Below are 20,196 nucleotides of genomic sequence, written 5' to 3' on the forward strand. Positions count from 1 at the left end.
TTGAGCGTCCAGGGTGATACCTCATGTTTAAAAAGACAAAAAAAAAAAAAAAAAAAAAAAAAAAAAACTTTGGAAGATTTAAATCCAAAATAATCATCAATTTCAGAATAAGTATCACCATTTTGCAGCCATCACAGTAAAAACTGATTCAGGCAAGAATCATTAAAAGAATCTAAAACCATTAGGTAAAAATTTAATGAGGAACAAGACATTTACATAGTCTCAGATTATCTCCCCACAGAATATTTATTAATTACAAGGGAAAATTGTAACTTCTTAGAAGAAACCTGACAGACATCACTCTAACCAAAAGATCAGAATTAATATCACCAACGATGGGACAAACTGACATCATGATGTAATGCACTGTGGAGGCCACAGCACCAGTAATGCATTACCTGAATCTTAAAAAAAAAACGAGAAACAAAAAAAACCGCAGATCAAGAAACATTTCACAAGACAACTAGCCTACACTCTCAAACAATATCACAAAGAAAAGCCAAGAAAGCCTTTCAGATTAAATGTGCAAGAGACATGACATGTAAATGCCATGAGCAATTTTTTTTTAAGTGCTGGATTGAAAAAAAAATGCTGTAAGAATTATTATTGCGACAACTAGAGAAACTTGAGTATTAACTGTATATTAGGAAAATCACTATTAAATTTTTTAATTTGGTAATTATATTGTGGTTCTCTACAAGATTGTCCTTGTCTTAAGAGATACATGCTAAAGTATTTAGGAGTGAGGGTCATGAGGTGTGCAACTTAGTGAAGTAACAGTAAAAATTAATGATATTACGTAAGTGTGTGTATGTGTGTAGAAGAGAGAGACCAAGCATGCAGACTGGTGAGTCTAAGTAAAAGTTATATGGGAGTTCAGCACACAATTCTTGTAACCTTTCTGTAAGTTAAAAATCTTTTCAAAAGTTTTTTTTTTAATTAAAAGAAAAAAGAGTGTCATTGTTTTCGAAAACCATTTAAAGGGAAGTGGAGGACGAAATGGATTGAAATTTTCAAATTCTTCAGAAACAACTAAATTTAAATAAACTATTTAATTTAACTGAAGCAGAGCGGTAGTATTACAGATGGGAGGTTGGGGATTGTCAGCAGCAGTGTGTGTGTGTGTGTGTGTGTCTGTGTGTGTGTGTGTGTGTGTGTGTGTGTGTGTGTGTGTGTCTCAAAATTGTTAACCTCAGGAGGCTGTCGGTCTTTCTCTGGGCCACAAGCGTCATGCCACATTTTACTAAGTAGAAGATACAAACACGGAAAGAATGACTACCCACAATTGAGGGGAAGGAGAAACACCCAGCCTAAATAAGATTAGTACAAGTTTGGTGACTTGGTGAGTCACTTCCTCTTAGGAGGAAAGGCGAACATTTCTTGTCCACTGAAAGATTCAGAGAGTCTGAGAGATCACCTGAGTTCTCAGCCTGAATCATGCCATTTAGGTAGCAAACCAGGTCAGAAAAGCCCACAGCCCCTTCACTCAGTGTTTCTGCCCACACTCGGTTCAACACCACCATCATACCTCCAATTTCAAAATCAATGTCAACTCAGCTCTCTTGGCTATTTCAGCCTCCACACTACTAAGTTCCTGGGAGAATACATGCAACTAAGACAAAGGAAATTCCTATGTACTGCACATTTACCTTCCACCCTTGAGTGGGCAATGGCCTTGGTCTTCTCTTGCTCATCACCCCTAACACTCCTCAGGCCTGATCCAAAGCTGCTCAGTGAGAACCGAAGCTTTGGCACACAGCAGCCCTCCCTCCTGGAAGCTGCGTCTGTGCCAGCAGCACACACACGTGGATGGATTAGGCAGAGCTGTGCTGTAAAGCACACACACGCTCGCCTAACGTGTGCTTTTCATTCCAGAAATACTTGATGCCTAAACCACTTCTACGCCTCTCTTGGCCTGAAACAGTATGAGTGGCTCTGTGCCAGAGGAAGTGTCTGTTGAAAGATGTGGACTTTCTCAAAAGTTCTTTACCTCAGAAAATCATAAATAGAACATTCTACCATAATTATGATAGAATAAAGTAGAAAAGGGAAAGGTTATAGGAAAAAAAAATTTTGCTTTGTTTTCTTTTTAAGTGGCCTAAAAGAAATACTGGAAATATAAGATGTAACATAGAATTATCTTCCATGAGAGTAAAAATTACAGGGTCCAAGTTAGGACAAGGAGGCAAACATACTACCTTTAACAGGAAAGGGTAGTGAGCCTTTGTCATCTCTGTCACAAGCATTTATCCTTGTTTTAAGGTCACCCACCAAAGCAAGGTGCATAGAGGGTCCTGTAATCACTGTTTTATTCTGGAATGTACTCTATTTTTGTACTTTGCTTCTTTATGACTTTCATCCTATATCAAAAACCAGTGTAAAAGAAGAAAACCATTTTGGTTGACTTAGCTGTCCTTTCCTTTTCTCCATGCTCACTTTCAGATATTTAAGCTCACTTACCATAAGGAGTGTAAAATCAATAAACGCTTTGCAGAATCCTCTGCATCACCAACTGAATTACAAAACACACTCACCCATCTACACACACACACACACACACACACACACACACACACCCCCCACGTAAGGAAAATGACATCAAGCTCTGTAGTACATACACAATACGATCACCCATTTCACGTCCCTCTGGATGGACCTAAAAGACACCTTAGAAATTCTGCTCCTGGACAGAAGGAAGAAAACTTACTTTCTTTCCACTTCTGGTGTTGACACGGTGCTACAGAAGCCCAGTGACTCCTAGGAGAGAAGATTCACAGTGTCAGTGCAGGCAGAACAGCAGGCTTCATCTGATTTGTACATAACACCACTTAAAAAAAAAAAAAAGGACAGAAGCAAAAATAGATGATTCAAGTCACTGTGCTTACTTCGATCTGGGACCGCAGCTGAAGTGACGTTGGGCTGGCTTCGGGTTTCTCCTAAAACAGAACAGATGCTGGTTTAATGAGACTTCCAAACACGGCACACACCAGAAGACAAATAGTTGTGTAAGAAGAGATGGGGGGATTTGGAAAATGCTAGGGTATGGTGGGAAGAGATGGAGGAGATAAACAGATTTTCTGGAAAAACTGTTTTTAAAATGAGAGCCATAGCCTCTTAAAATTGAACTGTTTTCCAAACTTCATCACTTGACACTGTTGACAATTTTACTGCAGAAGAAAAAAGCACAATCTAACTGAAGGGTACTGAGAGTTAATGGTGAAATGATGCTCTGGATGTGATTAGACCGTCGTCAGGACACAGAATTTACTATGATCCATTTGTGCCACAAAGTCATAAAGAAGAGTCAGAGGACTCAAACAATTTTAGAGATAAAGTCATAGAGTATAACACGCATTTTATGGTTTAAAAAAAAAACTGTATCCCCTTTGAAAGCAAAAAAAGAGATATAAACCTGTTACCTGTGATAAAAAATAATATATTGAAATAAGCTCTGACAACAAAACAGGATAATTACACTATTAGAAGTGTTAGAATATGCTATAAGAAAATGAGAGTTATAGTAGTAAATAGAGCACAGAGCACCGCACTGATAATTTTTCATAAGTAGAGAAAAATTTTAAATCTAAATAGGTGCAAAAGCAGAGGTTTGCATCAAAGTGTGATCCAAGTCCAGGGTGGTCCCCGGCTGATCAGCACGTCATAAGCAGGATGATGGGCAGTTTTAGAGGAGTGAGTAATATCACTAATGTTGTGCAAGTTTGAACCAGCAGATTAATTATGAGTTTCCCAATAATCCTATTGGGTTCTTAATGATTGCTATCTTCTTCACGACTGTATGTGCACTACATGAAGACTGTTTTGTTGGTCTCAGCTAACGTTCAGGAAATGGGGGCAGATCATCCAAATTACGAATTCTCACTTGCATCTAATTGCTCATTTTTTTTCAGGTTGCCTATTTCATCATTAGCACAACTGCAAATCTAGACCAATATTTTAAAACTTAGCAATGAAACAGTAACGTAAGTGTAACTCGGAGTGAAAGTATAAATGTAAACAAGGTAACAGGAATCCGGTACAAATACAGAAGATAACATGAATGTGTTGGGGCGATTAAATCTGAGAAGAGGATGATGTGGGCAAGCAGACCACAGGAGAAAAGTGTTTAATGACTGGCAACCCCCTCATCTCCAGTCCCAGGACCTTATTTGTCATGAAAAAATATCAGAGTGGTGTGAAGCCCCAGTGAACTTCGCTTTGGTTAACATCCTCCTGGTTTTTATTGCCACCTTTGTTTATAATGATCAAATTTATACTCTGTCGCAGAACAATGTATGGAAATGTTTGAGTTACATTCCAAGTCCAATTGGTATGATGTCAGACTCAAGTGCAATCAACAAAGGGGATATGTATTTCAGAGGTTCTTGGTGCTTAGCAACCAATCACGATGCCCTGATACCAAACCTCTTAGCATTATCGCATAGAGAAATTTACAAACTTAAACAGCAGGAGGTAAGCAAAGGTATAGCTTGCAATTTTTTCATCTTAAGTCCTCCTGTTCAGGAGTCGTTATGGAAGCCTTGGCATTTTGACACAACTCTATTAGTTCCTCTGAAATGGTCTCTCTAACACCCAACTCCATAACCATCAACACAAAGTAACTGATTCGACTCTCTTCCCCTCCTCTGTTCTTAACTTTCTTCATAGTCTAAGTCTCTACATTACTCGGTAACGGAGACCATGATAGGAAATTACCTGCTTTTACTGTCCATTTTTATCTGCACTTTTCTAATAAATTTTATTTATTGAGTGCATCACTTGTTACTCCACACCATAAACACAATGTTTACGGTATATTATGCAAAATGTACCCGTTCCTGAATACAAAGCTGATGCTTGTTAACAATCATATTAAATGTTTGATGATCTGGAACCAATATTCTAAACAATTCATTTTCACATGTTAGTTTGTCACTTATAATAGACATTTGACTGTGCTGTAGCTACTTAGGAAATTGGTTGGGTATGTAGTTTGATACATAATGTATTAAAATTCACCCCATTAAAATAATGGACCCAGTTATTGTTTCCATGCAGAACATCTGTTTTATCAGGAACAGGATATGTTTAACAGGAGATCTTGCACAATGATGTTTCCAGTGTTTTTTTTTTTTTTCCCAGAACATGCCACGAAATAATGTTGTTCCGAGCAAACATTATTAATTTCATCTCTCAAGGAGAGACGACCATCATTGTTAAGGGGCATTTCTTAGAGTAAACGTATCCTAAAGTAAAAATATTACACAATTGAGGAGAAGCTTGTAAAATTATCCACTAAGTTAAGGACCTATATGATGTTTGGTGAGAAAACAGAATGGACTATGGGCAAAATTCCACCATTATGACACTGATGGATGTCACATGATATTAATGACAAACATACAAAAGACTATCATTCTATCATGGTCTTGTGAATGTGATGAAACCCATGTGGACCTACCATTGAGCCTAAGAAATGGAACATTACAAATAAGAGTTAAAGCTAGCAGGTGTTCTGACGCACACTTGGATAAAACACCTTATGTACAGAGCATGAAACAAATCGTGAAAATGTGTCATACACACTTAAGGAAAAAGTGCTGGACAACTTTTTATTCTGTTTATCTCTAAAAAAAATAAGATTTTTTTTCACAGCGCAGTGTGAAATGAAAAAGTGTGATAGAGCCAGGGAGAAGGAGCACCAGTCATGTGTGCAGCAATAAAGGGTGTTGCTTACATGATTCAGAAGGACAGATTCAGGTCAGAATGGGCAGAGAATTTGCTTCAACATGGATCGATCCAGAGATTATAATACTAAGTGAAGTAAGTCAGACAGAGAAAGTCAAACATCCTATGATATCACTTATATGTGAAATCTAAAAAAACCCGAAACAAATGGACCTATTTACAAAACAGAAACAGACTCACACAAAGCAAATTTATGGTTATGAAAGGGGGTAGGGGAGGAGGAATAAATTAGGAGTCTGGGATTGACAGATACACACTACTATATATAAAATGGATAAAGAAAGTCCTACTGTATAGTACAGGGAACTGTATTCAATATCCTGTGATAAACCATAATGGAAAAGATTCTGAAAAAGAATATATATATATATATATATATATATATATATATATGTGAATCACATTGCCGTACACCAAAAATGAACACATTGTAAATCAACTATACTTCAATTTTAAAAAATTAAAAGAACTATTGGGAAAAAAAGAATGGGCAGAGAAAGGCTCCTTGACATCCCTCTTCCCTGTCCAGTCCCCAGATTAGGCCAGCCCCTTCTCTGCTCCCAATTCAACCAGTGTAATGAGGGGAAGGGGCAGGAAGCCATGGTTCTGGAGTTCCAGCAGAAGGAAGTCCTGATGAAGGGGGGTGGTGGAGTAAGAAGAATTAAAGAGATACACCTGATTGCCCAGCCACTAACTACTTTATTCTGGGAATAATGGATGGTCTACAATACAATTCCTGATTTGGAAGTCATCACGTTGATGGAAATAATAAAAATTGTGAATACCATCAAAATCACTGAGTATGTATGTATCTTTTGGGCATGTTATGAAAAGTGATGATCCCTGAGAAATAAGATTCTTCTCTCTCTCATTAACATATTCTGACTGTTCCAGTTGCTACTGCTGTGTAACAAATCATCCCAAACTTAGTTACATAAACCAACAAGAATTTTATTTTGCTCACAGATTCTCCAGGTAAGAATTCAGGAAGGACACGGAAGAAAAGGCTTATCTCTGCTCTATGATGTCTTCCTCAGCTGGGAAGATTCAAAGGGGGCAGGGGGTGACTTGATGGTTGGAGCCATAATCATCAGAAAGCTCACTTACTCACATGTCTGGAGGCTGATGCTGGCTAAGAGCTGGGACTGAAGCAGGAGGTATCAGCTGAACACCTATACATGGGTGCTTCCAGAGAGAGAATACCAAGAGAACCAGGCAGAAGTGTGTTACCTTTTTTAAAAAAAATGTTACAATTTATTTTTTTAAATTTTTATTTTATATTGGAGTATAGTTGATTAACAATGTTGTGTTAGTTTCAGGTGTACAGCAAAGTGATTCCATTATCCATATACACATATACAAATACACTATCTATAACGGAATCACTTTGCTGTATACCTGAAACTAACAACATTAGTTGTTAGTTATACCTGAATACCTGAAATTAACAACAATGTTAATCAACTATACTCCAATATAAAATAAAAATTAAAATAAAATATACAACCAAAAGGGCCTATGTATAGCACAGGGAACTCTCCTCAATATTTTGTAATAACCTAAATGGGAAAAGAATTTGAAAAAGGATATATGTATATGTATTACCTATTATAACATAGCCTTATACGGTGTCACTTCTGCTGGACCCACAAGCCCTTCCGGAGGCAAGAGTCCGAGCCCCATCTCTCATTTGGAGGAGGGTCAAAGTCACATGGTAAGAAGGGCACTGGGATGGGAGGTATCATTAAGGCTGTTTGGAAACTACAGTCCACCATACTGACTGCCAAGGAGATGGGAGTTCAGGTAAGTTTTTGAAACCAGGAATGAGATGAGACTATTTATTCTTGACAATGTCCTGAAACATTCTTTTGTGATTTTTATAGAGTTTACTCAAGCAGCATATCATGGCAATATATTTCATCCTGAACTTATCACATAAAACAAAAAAGAAGCAGACATAGATACACAGAACAAACTAGTGGTTACCAGTGGAGAAAGGGAAGGGAAGAGGGGCAATAGAGGGGTAGGAGGGAAAAAGAGTTATTAATGGTATTGTATGACATCATGTGTGTGAAACTTTTGAAAATTGTAAAGCACTATTGAATTTTTTTAAAAGTTGAAGTATCACAGTGTTTTAGGCTACAGTTATTATCTGTCTCTTATTTCAAACTTATTATAGAAAATCTCAAATATACAAAAGGAAGGAGAATAGTATATATAACAACCTCCCAAATGCTTATTACCTAGCATCAACAATTATCTACTCATCAGGATCAACTTTGTTTCATCTATACCTTCACCCATAATTCAGCTCCACCCTTTTACATTGAAGAAAATCCCACACACCGTATCGTGAAATATCACAATTTTTTTTTTTTTTTTCAGGATCTTAGTTCCCCGACCAGGGATCAAACCCGGGCCCCCTGCAGTGAAAGCATGGAGTCCTAACCACTGGACTGCCAGGGAAGTCCCTCACAGTTTTCAATGTTAAGGTTTAGCTATCAGGGTTTCTTACATCCTAACTGTGGCTCAGTCTTGAGCAAATGGCTCAATTATCAAGAATTCGACTCTTTCCTAGCACTGGAAAACTTTCTTTGGTCATTGCAAAAAAAAAAAAATCACTTTCAACAAATTTAGATATTCCATCTAAATGTTGCAAAAGAACATGAAGAAACACACTCCAACTTGAACACAACCACAGAGTTCATTAGAGAAGGACTCACTACCGTTTCCCAGGTATAAATCTATCATCCTAATACTTTTTGAGTATGATACGCTCATTGACTTGGCTCTTGACAGAGTATTCTAAGCAGTATTTTATGAGAAATAACTCCAAACGTTGGTCCATGTTCAATATGGGCATCCAGAGAGCCACACAACACTGGAAGCTGAGCCTGAACCTGTAATTGTAGGTTAGGGTATCATAACTTAGTTAAAGTTTAAAAAATTTAAAAAGAAAGTGGATGTATGGAACTTGACCTATGAATTAAACTGCTTATCATTAAGCAACATGTGGATGCCTTAGTTAAGAATGACAAATATCATGAACATTACAAATTCTTAGTGAGTTTGTAAATTAAAAACGCTTAAGGAAACCTCCCTAACTTAATGAAATATTAACAGAGAAAGCCAAAGCAAAATATAAATATTGCCCAACATGGGTGCATGTTAAGTATGTGCATAGGAAAAGGTCTGAGAGGATCTACACTTCTATTCTCTTTGATGCTTTACACAAGCATGTAATCTTGCATTACCTTTATTATTTCTTTTTCTAACAATTGAAAATCAGCTTAAAAATACAATCTCCAAACCAGACTTACAGTGGTGATAATTTTGCAATACATACAAATATCAAATATTATGTTGTACTCCTGAAACTAACACGATGTTTACCCCTCCTGCTTTTCCAACTGTGAAGTTCATTTGGCTTTGAGCACTGGCAGCATTGAGGGAGGGAGAGATGTGGCGGAGGGTATGTCAGCTGTACTTCAATTTTTTTTTTAAGTTGTAATAATAGTATTATACATAGTGAGAAATGAAGAAAAAAGTTTTTAAAATTAAACAAATTTAAAATTAAAAACAAATGATTACTTATAATATGATATCATATCATAAGTATATCATATGATATCACTTATATGTGGAATCTAAAAACAGATACAAATTAACTTATTTAGAAAACAGAAAGAGACTCACGGACATAGAAAACAAACTTATGGTTACCACACAGGAAAGATGGAGGCGGTCAATTTGGAGTCTGGGATTCAGCTACACAATACTATATATAAAACGGATAGGGACTTCCCTGGTGGCGCAGTGGTTAAGAATCTGCCTGCCAATGCAGGGGACACTGGTTCGATCCTTGGTCCAGGAAGATCCCACTTGTTGCGGAGCAACTAAGCCCGTGTACCACAACTACTGAGACCGTGTGCCACAACTACTGAAGCCCGCGTGTCTAGAACCGGGGCTCCGCAACAAGAGAAGCCACTGCAATGAGAAGCCCAAGAACCACAATGAAGAGTAGGCTCTGCTCACCACAATTAGTGAAAGCCCGCAGGCAGCAACAAAGACCCAAAGCAGCCAAAAATAAACGTTTAAAAAAAAAAAAGGATAAACAACAAGGTCCTACAGTATAGCACAGGGAACTATATTCAGTATCTTGTAATAACCTATAACGGAAAGGAATCTGAAAAAGAATATATATACATACATATATATATAACATATTGAATCACTTTGTTGTACACCTGAAACATTGTAAATCAACTATACTTCAATTTTTTAAAAAATAAATAAAAAATTATAAAGTTAGTTATAAAAATTAAAAATTTTAAACTGCAATCTCCAGATCCTATATATGTTTTTAAATTATCTACATGTATATGTTTGTAAATGTATGAGAAAACATCTGAAAGGATTCCTAAACACCAATGATAGTTCCTGCAAAGGCCACTGTATTTCGGAATTTTTAACATATTTTCAAGCACATATTAATTTTGTATTTTTTAAACATAATAACCATTCTAAAAAATTAAATCTGATAATAATTTTAGTTTTATCTCAACAATTAAAATTAAAACTTAAGAAATATCAAAACGTAATTTCTCAAATTAGGCCATGCCCTGTTTAAAATTCTTCAAGTGTTAAAATTTTTAGTAACTAGTGTCATAAAGCTATGCATGAATTTTATGTTTAACAACAAAGGTCCATGATGATTTTAGAAATAATCTCATATTCATAATTTGAATGAAAGAGACTAAACCATAGTATCATACAGTTTTTTTAGAAAGGAATCAGATGACAAAATTACTAGGGGAGAAAACCTCAAATCCATTTCTTGTCAACTTGGACAATTTCTGGAAATAATTCCCTATATGTTTATAACATAGAAGCAAAAAAAAGAACAAATGTTTCAAGATGAAATCAGTTCTGGTTTGCCAAAACCAGAACCAAAACCAAAACCAAAACATGACAGCACGTGTGTGCTTTCACCAGCTTGGGCATGTGCACACGTGCCCAAACACGGGCAACACACACACACACACACACACACTATAAGGTCACACCAGTAGGGCATGGGTCAAATAGAAAACGAAGGTTCTGACCCTAATAGGCTACATTTTCACTCTGAAGTGCTACAACCCACTGTGCAATACACCCGCATCAAAAACCCACTCAGGGCAGAGTAGGACCAGGAAAGCAAGTATCCTGCCCTCATCCTCACCCCAACTTTGCTTCCACGTTCCTGTGGAAATTCACACCTCTCCCTCCCTTAATGCTGGCAGTGCTGGAAGCCAAATGAACTTTACAGCTGGAAGAGCAGGAAGGATAAACCCGTCTCCTACCCCAGAAGCGGAGCGGGAGAACGTCAGGCGACCACCAGCTCTGCTAAGCATCAAGTTCTCCTCCTCCACCCTGGGTACAGGAAGGAGGACTCGGAAAAAGTGAAAGGACTGAGTGCTTACAACTTTCAGCTACAAGTGAAATCCCACATGCTCTTATTAATGTGTTCAATGAATGGAGGGAACCAAGCTCTGAATTGCTGGGCAAAGTTGCTGCTGGTGGTCGATTTTAAGACGCATGTGGCATCTCTCACTTGACAAGAAGACTGAAGTGGTGGTACCTACCGTTGGCCGAGTCTCCTCCCCTCTTGTCTGACTCCTCCATTCCAGCCCATCAGTGTGGCATGTGTTCATTTGCCCAGGATTTAAACCTCAATGTTTTCTTAGGCGTTTTCTCAGGCGTTTTCTCACTCCCCATCACATCAGCTACTAGGAGCTGCTGTTTCTCCCTTCACATGGCTTCTTGCATCCAGCCAACCCATTCCATTCCCACAGACACCAGCTTCTCTGCAGCCCTCCCCCTCACAGACCTGGACCGCGCTGCACAGCAGAGTGGAGGGCGATGACGTCAAGCCAGGAGAACTGAGTTCCAGCCCGGCTCCCGCTTTAGACCTCCGTTTTATTTTATTTGGTCTTTCCAATGGCAATGAAAGAGAAATGGACCATTTGATTATCTTTAAGTTCCTTTTGGAATCTAAAACCCCAGGATGGAACAGGGTCATGCCCATTCAAGCACTACTGTCCATTCAATCTTCTTGAAATCCTAATGCTATGTCCTTGCTATTTAAAGGGCTTCATGTATCATGAGCATTAGAATCACCTGGAAGCTTGTTAGAAAGGCAGTCTTGGGCCCCACCCCAGACCTCCTGAATCAAAATCTGCATTTTACCAAGATCCCCAGGTGATCCGTTTGCTCATGTCACTTTGAGAAGCACACTGCTTTGTACTCTGTGTCATTTCTCTGTTCCAAAACTTTCCCAAAATGTGGAAACACAATACGAACAGGATAAAGTCCACATTTCTGAAGGAGAGGCCATTTGACCGACAGGCCGGATCATAAACCGGGTGCTGGGTCCAACGTCTTAGAGACAGGGTGCTGGGTCCAATGACTTAGAGACCGGGTGCTGGGTCCAATGTCCCCTGAGTGCGTGCTGTCCTAGTAGCTTCACTTCTGCTTCCTTTCCACCCAAACCCTAGTCATCCTTCAGATCCAGCTACAAACCCACCTCCCATTAAACCTTCGCTGCCCAACTGTGCCTTAAGTGCCATTCCTGAGGGTCCCTACGTGTAGCTACTCTTCTGCTCACTTATTTGCGTCTTATTCCCTCAACTAGACTGTAAATGCCTTCTTAACAGGGATTCATTGTACCCACAGACAGACAGGCACACAGACAGACAGACAGACAGACAGACACACACACACACACACACAGTCTCACAGTCCAACAAAAACTATTCAGCACTTATTATGGACCAAGCCCCATGTGAAGTGCTAAAGAGGCAGCAGTGAACAAGACAGGGGGCCCTCTCCTCATGGCTGTTACTTTCTGAACAAGAGAAGCGCTTGATGGCTATCTATTGGTTTGATTTGTTTAAACTGGATTACTTTGCCAGTAATTCTGACTCTTCCATTAATTTTTCATTCCAGTCCTACTGATTGGGACATGTACTTTCATGCTTTAAGATTTCTTTCGGGTTGCAGAGTTACATCGGTAGGTAAAAGCAATTCAACAAATATTCTCAAAAAGATCTACAACTTAGACCTATAAGAACTTAAAAAGACCATGTTGAGGTATCGAATCACTTTTAGGGTAAAATCTGTAGTGGTCTGTGTGTTCTAAATTCGGTCCCACAGCTTGTCATATCTTATTTCACCTAAATCGTTCATAGGTGAAACAGGAAACGTTAGTCATTTTCAGGCTCCTGTAAATAAGCTCACCGCCCAGCATACCAAATTTTTTCTAATGAGTGAAAGTGAATGGAAAACTACTCTCATCCCACCACATCAAAGAAGAAATGTTCCAAGGAAAAAGCTTTTTTTTTTCATGGTTGAATGCTATTCCACTAACTGCAGCCTTAAAACCCAACTATAATGAACAGATCAGTGAATTTCTATAAGCATTGATAAGAAACCAAAAGTGGCAATTTCCACCTAGCCATTACTGCTCTGTGGTAATTGAGTCTCCTTGCTGCATTAGTCCATGTTCTCCAAGCATTTGTTACATATTTATTAGACCTCTCCACATTCCAAAAAATGACTTAAAATGCCTGATAACACTTAAGTGCAATGTTGCCTGATAACGTTAAAAAACTAATGTAAATGATACAAAGGGAGAGAAAAATCAAGATTGTGTAGTAAAACTGGTCCATGAATTAGGTTAGTTCACAAAATTCAGGTTATGGATTCTACACTAAAGACAGACCACACATTTGGGGCTAAGCTTCTAATGTTTAATGCAAAGGAGACATGATCGGTTAGATTGACATTATCCATCATGAGAATGAGAATTTCTCCTCTGGCTTCTGGCAGAGAGGACACTATATCACACTGACCAACATCACAAGCCACGCCCCTGCAGAACTGTCCCACAAGTGCTTTAACTTCAGCAAAGCTGGAGGTAGGTCTGAGATCCCCTAGTGAAAACCAAGCGGCCTCCCAAGGGGACATTCATGAAATGCACATCCTCCTATCTACTGGAAGTACCCAGGACAGGGGCAGAACTCAGTCTGGGGGGAAAGCAGGGTGAGTTCTGCCATCTTGAAGCATGACTGTGCTAAAACACAGGGGAGAGTCAGTGAATGTTAGATGAATTGGTTAAAATCAGGGATAATTTTAATCTAAGAGTGTCAAGCTTGGTACTCTCATGCCTCATTTCAAACAACAAGGCAGTACGATTCTTTAATTTCTAAACTGTCTTAGGAAATGATATACTAGATCTTTCAGGCTACAACTTTAACAGTGTTGAGTACATAGCATGCACCAAGCATCTTGAAGAGATGTAGGAATAGACCTAAACTGTTGCCTGATGATAGATCATTTCAATAAAATGCATCACGGTAGAAGAATGCACCTTTTACTATGAACAAAATTAACACAAGTATGTCATGTCATATAAATGTAAATATTAAAGGCACAGTGTCATGAAGATATTTTAATCATCCTTTTAAAAAAGTTGTGAGAGGATTCCCTGGCGGTCCAGTGGTTAGGACTTGGTGCTTTCACTGCCGGGGCCTGGGGTCGATTCGATCCCTGGTCAGGGAACTAAAATCCCACGAGCCGTGCGGTGCAGCCAAAAAAAAAAAAAGTTGTATAATTCAATTTTTCATTTTACTAGCAGAACTTGGCTTATGGAGACCAACATACAAATGGCCCCTGCATTTCCCAGTGGTGGATACCCACGACATCCAGCCACTCTGGATGGCCCATCCAATCTCACTGTTGTGAGAACAATGTGCAGTGATCCACACTCACCAAGAGATACTCTGGGTACATCTAGTTGCTGACTGGGATTGATAAACCTGCGACAAACGTCACAGAAAGCAACTAAACGGGGCCCATTTATTTTTAATTTCTCTTCGTGTCTCTTCATTTGCTCTTTCATCTAACCACTCCTTAATTTTAAAAATAGTTATTGATCACACACCATATGCTAAGCACTGTTCTAGTCAAGAAGGATGAAACAGTGAAAAAAGACAGTTGCTGCCTTCATGGAGCTTACATTCTAGTGATTTCTAAAGTCACTCATGGGAATCATTTGCACTTAATGTCTAAATCACAGGCCCAGTATTCCTTCTGTTCTAACACCAGGCAGCTGATACCGGGACAGTTGTACTCAGCTTTGGATGCCATATTTTCCAGATGATAATGAGAACCTTCGCTAAAAGGGTGTCTAGAAATGGAATCATATAAACGAGATCAATTGGAGGACCTGGAGCTGTGTACTCAGAGAAGGGAAGGAGAATGCAAACATGGTAAGGGCTTCCAGGGAGAGAGGGCTTCCAGGGAGAGAGGGCTTCCAGGGAGAGAGGGCTTCCAGGGAGAGAGGGCTTCCAGACAGCCGCCTTGTGCCTCTTCCCGTTCAGCACAACAGTGACAGGCCCCTGCACACTGAGGCACTGAGGAGGGGTTGAGTGGGAAAACATTTATTACACGTTTAAATAATATATACTGATTATACCAGAGTAGTAGCGAAAATGTTAAATTTTTCCCACGGCATGCGGGATCTTAGTTCCCCAGTCAGGGGTGGAACCCGTGCCCCCTGCAGTGGAAGTACAGAGTCCTAACCACTGGACCGCCAGGAAAGTCCCATGAAAATATTAAATACTGAATTGGTATAAAACTTCCAAATAAAATCTTTGTAGTTTTTTAATAGAACTTCGAGCTTACTGAAAAATAACTTTAAAAAAAATTAAGTTATATGATTGAAATGACTGTAAGCTAAGTTAGGCTAAAACTTTTAGTGATGAGCTCTTACCACTCTTGTTGGTCATTACTAACGAGGAATTTTATTCACACAACTAAGTCATCAAAATTGTTTTGTCCATTTCTATAACCACTGAAATACTTATGGCAATTTACATTGCAAGGATCTAACAGCACTTTGCCTAATGTCACAGTGAACTCTCTTATGAAAATGTAACAGATTTCAAATCTAGTTAAAATTTTTCATATTAGGTATTACAAAATGACCAAGTTCTAATGTCCATCCTGAAACTAGCTCAGCCGCACGGGGCCAGAGAGTCCCTGCGCCACTGTGTCTGACCACCGCACCTTGGACTACATGCCTGAACCTTGCCCCAAACTCCTTCACCAGCTCCAAGTCCCCTTGACCATGATGTATGGCAGCAGAGTGCTGGGCAATTGGCTGATGAACTGGGCGCCACCACTGAGCGTGCTGCCGGAGGAATCGCCTATCAAGGTCCCTCCTTGGGACCATACTCCAGTGAGCCCTAGAACAGAGGTTCCACACTTAGTACCCTGCAATCCCCTGGAGGGCCTGTTCGACACTATTGCTGGGCCCCTCCCCAGAATTACGGATTCAGTCCATCTGGGATTAGCCCTCTAATTTGCATTTCTACCAAGTTCCAGGTGACGCACATGCTGCTGGCTGGGGAGCTACACTTTGAGAACTGCTGCCCCAGACAAGGCTGCTCAGAGCTGACTCTAATGTTGGATTCAGTGGCCTGGAGGTTGAAGGGATCAGTATACCCTGAGTCACACCTAAACTCCAGCCTGGTCTTCACTGCTCTAGAAGGGGATGACCAAGACTAATGATTCTTCATTTAATTTAATTTATTTATTTATTTTTATGTTTTGGCCACACCATGAAGCTTGTGGGATCTTAGTTCCCCGACCAGGGATTGAACCCGGGCCCTCAGCAGTGAAAGCGAGGGAATTCCCAAGAATGATGATTTTAAAGTAAAAGGAAAGAGATAGGCTCAACATTATTTAAGAAAAAAAAAAAAAAAAAAAGGCAGGTAAAGCCAGGTGTCTGATAATAGAATGAATTATTTACAACATGTGGAATGCATATAACTGGAGGGTTTGAGCATTACCATGGGACTGTCTACTGACTGGGAGGGAGTGTTTTTCAGAAACTGATCCAGACCTCTGTCGACTACAGTGATTGTGCTGGAGTTTAATCACTGGAAATTAAATAAGCCTTTGTGGGAAAATTTACTTTCTACATTATACTTTTACAGGAAAATGAACAAGTCCTAACCCAGTGACTCACGTGCTTTAGAATGAATAATCTTCAGAAGTTGGTGACAGTCTATAACTGAACAAAACTCATGTATTCATTTATTCAACCCATATTTCCTAAGTGTCACCTCTGTACCTAGTTGACATGCTGGGTACTGGAAGTATAAAGAATAGGCATTGAACTTCAGGAGCTCATGGTCAAGTAAGATGAACATAACTGAGAATATAAAACCCCCAAAGCTTCCATATCATCACATAAATAACATTTGCTCTGATTAGTAAGCAGACTGGGTGTCTGAATATGGGTTTTACAAAACTATGTAGCTTCACCAAACTGGAGATGCCAAATTTAAACAAATCCTCTAAGATACTGACTCACATTTTGTCATGATTTAGAGCATTATTATTGTTGTCTTTGCAGCTATAAAAATCAAACGCTATCATAACATTTAACCATTGTTCTTTCTCAGTCTTTGAATCATATTTTCAAACCATCTTTAAAAGTTTTTTAACCATCTTTTAAAATTTTATTTATTTATTATTTTTTTAAATTTATTTGGCTGCGCCAGGTCTTAGTTGCGGCATGCAGGATCTTTGTTGCCGCGTGCAGGATCTTGAGCTGCGACATGCCGGATCCTTTAGTCGCAGCATGCGGGATCTTTAGTTGTGGTATGCGAGATCTTTTTTTTAGTTGCGGCATGCAAACTCTTGGTTGCGGCATGTGGGATCTAGTTCCCTGACCAGGGATCGAACGCGGGTCCCATGCATTGGGAGCATGGAGTCTTAGCCACTGAACCACCAGGGAAGTCCCAAAAGTTTTTTAAACATCTTAAAAAGCCTCAGAATCAATGACAATCAATGACAATACAGTGTATTCTGAAATCATCAGCCACAAACTTTTACTTCTAAAAGAAGTGGACTTTTGAATTAATAGCAATGATGTAAAACATTTAAAAACACATTGGGATTGACATATGTACACTACTATGTATAAAACAGATTCCTAATAAGAACCTGCTGCATAAAAAATAAATTAAATTAAATTTTAAAAAAACACACATGCATAGATGTCATAGTATTTGATTAAGAAAAGTAAGAATAAAATAAAAATTGGAATCTCAGAAAGTTGAGACAACTGCCAAATTTCAGCCCAGGGCAAACTTTTTACTGCTGTATTATGAATGCTTGAAAAATCAGATTTATAATGGAAACACAAGCAGACCAAGCCCCAGTGTAATATACATAAATGATATGTTTCTGTTCTTGTACCGTGATTTTCCTCCTTTCTAAGCATTAATCTTTGAATGCCTCACTCTATATATTATTGAACTTAGTTCAAAAGCAAATGAAATCTAAAATACCCATTTACTGAATGGCTAAAGTGCCATGTTGAAATTACTGTGATTCATCTGTTTCTTTAACGGTTACTGTAGCAAACGTACTTCATTGCTCAAAATTATTACCTGGTGGCACAGTTTACTCTGGTTTCAGCATAAATCTATCCTCCCGTTCAGAACAGCAGCTGTTTGTCAAGATCTCATTCATTGTTCACTCATCCACAACCACGAGGCTCGACTTTTTATAACCCGAAAGTGTATCTATATGTACATTGAGGTACATATAGATGGCAAGCATTTTTTGGAAACCAATTAAATTCACGTGCACCACGACTACTACATTGGGGGAGGGGCAAGGTAGAGTACCATTTGCCCAGTACTGAGTTCGACCCCTGTGCTCACATGCCTACTTGTACCTGCATGACGGGCAGCTCAGGCACTAAACGCAGCCCTGTCTGTAGAACTATTATATTTCTTGGACATCACCGCTTGCAGGTACTACAATCACAGCAACTTAGCTGTTGCTGCTGTGGTTATGGAGAGAGATTCTGGTTTAAAATCCACACCAAGAGGAGGGCCTCCTCCTCATTTCCCGTCTCGTGATTTGGTTGGTGGAAAAGTTGGGGAAACCGTACATTCTCCACCTAGGGAAAATTTTGCTACATACATGATAATAGACTAAATGGCTCAATATATAAAGGGTGCTGATAAATAAGAAAAACAATACTTAAGATAGAAAAACAGGCAAACGACTTTAAAACATGAGCCACAGAAATAAAGATATTAAAAACCGTGTATTCTTAGAAATAATCAAAAAATTATGATTGAAAACTCTGAGAATACTTTTCAGCAATCAAACTGGTAAAGTTTTCTTTATCCTGATAATTTTAAATACTGGGAAGTATGACATTTTAAAAAGGAGCACAGATATGTTGTTAATAAAAGTACAAACTATACAATATTTCAAGATGGTAATTTAACAGTGTTTGCGGAGTCTTTAAAATGTTCCTACTTTTCAACCTGCTAAACTCATATCTAATAATCTACCCTAAGGATGATAAATTATGAAAGAGAAGATGTACATTTAAAGATATTCATTGGGAATTCCCTAGTAGTCCAGTGGTTAGGGCTCCGTGCTTCCACTGCAGGGGGCATGGGTTCGATCCCTGGTCAGGGAACTAAGATGTCGCGAGCTGCGCGGCCAATTAAAAAAAAAAAAGAAAAAGATATTCACGGTTATTTTTATAATAACAAAAAGCACTTAAATAGCTTGAATTGAGGGATACATAAATAAACTATGGTCCATTCACAAGATAAAAAGGTATATAACCATTAAGAATCACAACACCGGAGAATATTTAACAAGGGAAAAGTGTTCCTTATAGAAGGTTAAGGAATATAATCAAGCGCACAGTATGACAGCTTGATCCCAATGTGTATTTGGGTAAATGGGTGGATATATACAGAATGTAAAGTCCACTGGCGTAGGCAATTCTGTATGTTTTGTTCACTGTTGTATCCCCAGAACCCAGCAGTGCCTGGCAATTCAAAAAGTAGGTACTATTTGTTGAACAAATATATATATACATACACAGACAACAGTCTGGGAGGAAATAAGCCAAACGCGGTTAAATCTGAGATGGGGGTAGGGATTAGAGGTTTAAACGTAATTAGTTTGTTTTTTAGGCTTTTCTGTATTTTCTTATTTTTCTATACTGTGTGTATACAGTATAGAAAACCAGAAAGCAAGACAAAAATATTTCTATTTAAAATGTATTTTTCCTAATATTATTCCTTCTAGACCTAGAGTCAGATTTGGTTCAAAATTTACACATATACATAGTACACTATCAAGATTCCATACCATAACTGGGACTTAGAATACCCAAGGCATAGAAGATGTACGTTAATTTTTTTTTAAAATATTTTATTTATTTATTTATTTATGGCTGTGTTGGGTCTTCGTTTCTGTGTGAGGGCTTTCTCCAGTTGCGGAGAGCGGGGGCCACTCTTCATCGCGGTGCGCGGGCCTCTCACTATCGCGGCCTCTCTTGTTGCGGAGCACAGG

General features: G+C 38.8%; 1 protein-coding gene across 3 annotated transcripts in view; it reads right to left on the reverse strand.

Moving 5' to 3' along the window:
- SASH1 (SAM and SH3 domain containing 1) overlaps positions 1-20,196 on the reverse strand; it is a 255,831-nt gene that overhangs the window by 97,488 nt on the left and 138,147 nt on the right. For all 3 annotated transcript variants that reach the window (XM_057527624.1, XM_057527623.1, XM_057527625.1), the window contains exons 3-4: positions 2,886-2,936; positions 2,708-2,757 (exon numbers count right to left, since the gene is read on the reverse strand). In XM_057527624.1, coding sequence (XP_057383607.1) covers positions 2,708-2,757; positions 2,886-2,936 — 101 coding nt within the window. The remainder of the gene's footprint in view (positions 1-2,707; positions 2,758-2,885; positions 2,937-20,196) is intronic.

The sequence above is a fragment of the Balaenoptera acutorostrata genome, chromosome 14, assembly GCF_949987535.1.
Source record: "Balaenoptera acutorostrata chromosome 14, mBalAcu1.1, whole genome shotgun sequence".
Taxonomy (NCBI): Eukaryota; Metazoa; Chordata; class Mammalia; order Artiodactyla; family Balaenopteridae; genus Balaenoptera; species Balaenoptera acutorostrata.